The sequence below is a fragment of the Hippocampus comes genome, unplaced genomic scaffold (assembly GCF_001891065.2).
Source record: "Hippocampus comes isolate QL1 unplaced genomic scaffold, H_comes_QL1_v1.1 scaffold172, whole genome shotgun sequence".
In the NCBI taxonomy this organism is placed as follows: Eukaryota; Metazoa; Chordata; class Actinopteri; order Syngnathiformes; family Syngnathidae; genus Hippocampus; species Hippocampus comes.
The window spans coordinates 695,580-699,863 of record NW_017805072.1 but is presented as its reverse complement, the minus strand read 5'-3'; the positions used below and the strand labels follow the sequence as shown (position 1 = coordinate 699,863).

At 38.7% G+C, this 4,284-nt stretch overlaps 1 protein-coding gene across 1 annotated transcript in view; it reads right to left on the bottom strand.

Moving 5' to 3' along the window:
- Window positions 1-1,381: 1,381 nt before the first annotated feature.
- The window catches only part of stxbp3 (syntaxin binding protein 3), a 22,016-nt gene continuing 19,113 nt past the window's right edge, over window positions 1,382-4,284 (bottom strand). Inside the window, exon 19 of the mRNA XM_019864738.1 lies at window positions 1,382-1,977. Within this exon, the coding sequence (XP_019720297.1) occupies window positions 1,874-1,977 (104 nt within the window). The 3' untranslated portion in view covers window positions 1,382-1,873. The remainder of the gene's footprint in view (window positions 1,978-4,284) is intronic.

Here is a 4,284-nt window from a genome sequence, read left to right as displayed (position 1 = left end):
AATTAAAAGCCTTCGTAGGAACTGTTCATCGCCTCCAGCCTTTATTTGGATTACCAACATTCTCCTCGTCCGAAATTCAACGAACACGCGGGAAAGAGGAGGCCGCTCTTCCCCCAACAAAACAAAAAGGCGTTTTGTGTGACAATTACTTATACATTGGTACCTCTACTTACGAAATTAATTGGTTTTGGAAGAAATTTCTGAATGAGAAAAGTTAGAGACGCGTTTTCCATGTAAATGCCCTAATTTGTTACAAGCCCCCCCATCCCCACCCCAAATAGACATAAATGTTTCCTAAAGCATAAAAATATGTTAAAAATAAATGTTGCAATTAGATTATTGCACAATATATGAGAGCTGTGCATATTGTAAAAAACAAAGAATAAAGGATAAAAATTATGGTCATTTAACTTTTAACTGCATCCTCATCGCTTTTTTTCCCCTCTTGAGTCCATGTTCTCTCTCAGAAGTGGTTTTCGCCTGCCGTTTTATAAAGAACTGATCCAAGGACATTTGCTTTTGTCGGCTTTTAACAATCCTTCGAAAATGTCCAAGGCAAACATCAGCCTAGTGAGCGGTCGCCCGACTGGTGAACACTTTTCTGGATGATTCACATTTACGTAAAACTATCGGAACAACTTATGGGTTGAGGACCGAATGACGAAGACTCTGCATAGACAAATATCTATCTATCTACACAAATAGACACATAAGGTAGAAATCCTTCTTAGCCAAAGGGATGCCAGGATGATGCTCGCTTGGTAATAGCCAATAGCAGAGCAGCTATAAGTATGCTGCGTTTAGGAAACTCGCAGCTGCAGGTAGGAGCCCATTCTGTATTTTTACCTTTAGTATCTTGAAATTTCTTTCGTAACAAGAGGCAATATTTTCCTGTTGAGACGTTTCATAACTTGAAAATTTAGTATGAAGAGACGTTCGTAAGTAGAGGTACCACTGTAATCCTTTTCTTATTTATATTTCATGACGCTGCAGCCAGCCAATAGGAACACGCTACTCTGTAGTACTGTATGTTGTTATTAGAAGACACTGAACACTGTTTACAACACTGTACATATTTAGCAGTCTTGAAAAGTCAGGGCTAAAAGCTCTTTGTAACAATTATCAGAAAAATTAATTATTATGCATTATTCTATGTAAAAAAAAAAACAGCTATAGTTTGCATAGTCATTGTCGAGGTGTGGTGAAGACATTTGCTTTTGTGTTCATGAATTGCTCCTGCTGAGTACTTGGTTTTTACTTTCAAGAAACTTGTCATGTGGGACACGATCCATTAACATCCAACATGAGGGCTGTATAAAATAATTTTACAAAGTTAATAACGCTAAGTGATTGACACAAAGAGAGCACTATTATCCTGATGTATTCTGCAATCAAAAAACATAATTTGAACCACTTCATCCATTTATTAGTCAGTGTTCAATTTGAGAAAAAAAATACTGTACTTAAAAACACAGAAAGAATAATGTTAAATGTTTATACACAGGGATAACAGTTTACAAGGGCTGACCAAAGTTCAGTGCTTACAAACTACATGTATATTAAGGGTGAATGTCCTCCACCACTCTGTCTTTTAAAGGGTAAAGTTACCATTATTTTTCCAGGACCGGGTGAGGCCAATTTACGTGACCGAACAACCATCCTAATCCTCACAATTAACTATACATCTGAGTCTCGAAAGGTGTAAATCTATCTGCAAAAAGGTTATTTTAATGTGCGAATACACAAAAAGCCATTCAAAATAATACAGTAACATTCCCTTCATTACCCCAATGAAGGGGCTTTGTTGTGTGCACTCATGATATATTTCGGGAAGGACAAGGGTGTGTGGGGAGTCTGTTAGTTGGATGACACGTTAGTCATTGCTCTTCTCTTCAATTGTGAAAGTCTCCATAGGACGTTTGCTTAGGGCCTTGATATCATCCAGTAGACTGCTGGGAGTTAAAATGTGGGAAGATCCTAGAGGTGAAACATAAAAGTAATATCAGGCTTTGACACACTATAGAAAAAACATTCAGTTTGACTTAAATAAAATATCAATTATATCACAAAAATATATACGTATACACACACACACACACACACACACACACACACACACACACACACACACACACACACAAAAAAAAATCTAAATTAACCCTGTTATTACCCTCAAATATTACTAACAGATTTTACCCTTGGGGTCAATTTGACCCCTGGGAAATTTGGCTCCAGAAAATGAGGTACAGTAAATATTCCCATCCCCGGAATTCTATGAAAAGGAATTTCCTTCACCCGGAACAAAAACCTGTGCATTAACATTTTGACTACGATATTACATGTTACCGGAACTTACGTAAGCGGAAATTCCACTACCCGTAACTCGGATTGAGACGTCATGCCGCGGGAGATTAAATACACGCAAGGCCCACCCGATGCTACGGAACGACGACGCTGAGACACATTTTCACTTCGCGTTTTTTGATCATCAGATTCGAAACGACGACGTGTAAGTGAGTTTTTATTGGCGTGCGTTTTACTGTAATTGTGAATGATTTTAACTTTATTCACTTAACGTCCTATAGAACGCGGCACTAGCTTAAAAGCAGCCCCCACTCGACACGACCGAACAGACGTGTTCGCTTCGCCGTTTACATTCATCAGTTTCGAAACTAAGACGTGTAAGTGACTTTTTATTGGCGTGCGTTTTACTGCAATTGCGAAAGATTTTAACCCTATTCACTTATGTCGTGTAGATCATGGCATCGAAACGTAGAAGAACTGTAATGACTGGAGCGGAGCGAGTGAAATGTATCCGTTTGAGCGAGGCTGGACACAAAGTTAAAAGCATCCAGCAGACACTTGGAGTCGGAAAGACGCAAATGTACGAAACTTTAAAAAACAAGGCATCGATTCAACTCCTGATGACAAGCCACCATCGAGCGAGGAAGCAATGCAAATGGCAACAAATCCATCAGTATGCACAAGAATTACCAGACATCGGTGATCAACGCGACAGTTACTTGCAACTAGCAAGAAAACTGTATGACAGGCAGGAAAACATTGTCATAAACCAAAGAATGCATCCAACAAAACAATCCAAAATAGACACATTTTTTTCCCAAGACAGAAAAAAAATAAACATTCAAATACTGTAGTATTTTACTGTTGTGATTTTTTTTGGATTCACCTGTATTGCAGTTTTTGTTATATAAACAGCTTTTGGACAGTATATTTTTGTATTTTATTGATTGTGTTGTTACACGCGCATTTTGTCAACATACTTGCAGGTTCATAAAGGACATGTACCATGCTCATTTCCCAAATGAGGAATTTCTGTTATCAGGACAAATTGGACAGCGCAAACACGAGTCCGCACTAGAGAATATTTACTGTACATGAATTTGTTGACCCAGTTTATGTTGTTCATTTGTTCAATACATAATACCTCCTTGATAATAAAACTTATCAGCGAGTTGACCTGTCCTACAGCGGCACCATCAGGTCAAACTTTTAAATTAGAATTCATCTATCTTAAAGGTTTTAATACGAATCTTCAGAAATTTTGTGACAGTATTAATACCCACAAGACAATGAAAACTATTGGATTTGCTGATAAAATGACCTTTCCTGTAGCGTCACCATCAGGTCAAAAATTATGTTTCAGAGCAACGGTCTTGAGAATCGTTCACCCAAATGTTTTCTAATTCGGAGTGTGCATTCATGACTCTCACAGAATGAACCACATTGATTCATGTTGGGCACCTCCTCACCCCGCCCTCTTCCCTCATAAACATGTTTATTTACTTATTTTCATCTCCTTTTTTTTGTCACATATTCGTCTCACTCATCAAGTCTCTCTCATCCTCCCTCAATAGTTATCTGGGTATTGGGACTGGCAGTGGCAGAGTTAGCACACATTCCCCTCTATCTCACTTTCACTGGCAAAGAGCTGTTCCAAAACCTCATGGATAGTAAGCCTTTTCCCAGAGGATATTTTCAAGTGAGAGAGTATGCACATTGAGTTGATAGTATAGCACAATGTGGAATGATTTCGATAGAGGCTGTTGTGCAAGCTTCTATGTTTGCATTAACTACCAATGTCCTTGTGGGAAACTGTCAACAGTTCTCACAGAAATAGTTATTTTCCCCACCTCCGATAATGCATCAACTCAAATGTATCAACTCTGCACCTGCAGGTGTGAGGAGGATGTTCGCTCGGTCTCTCTCTCTCTCTCTCTCTCTCTCTCTCTCTCTCTCTCCCCTCTCTTCCTTCTTCTTCTT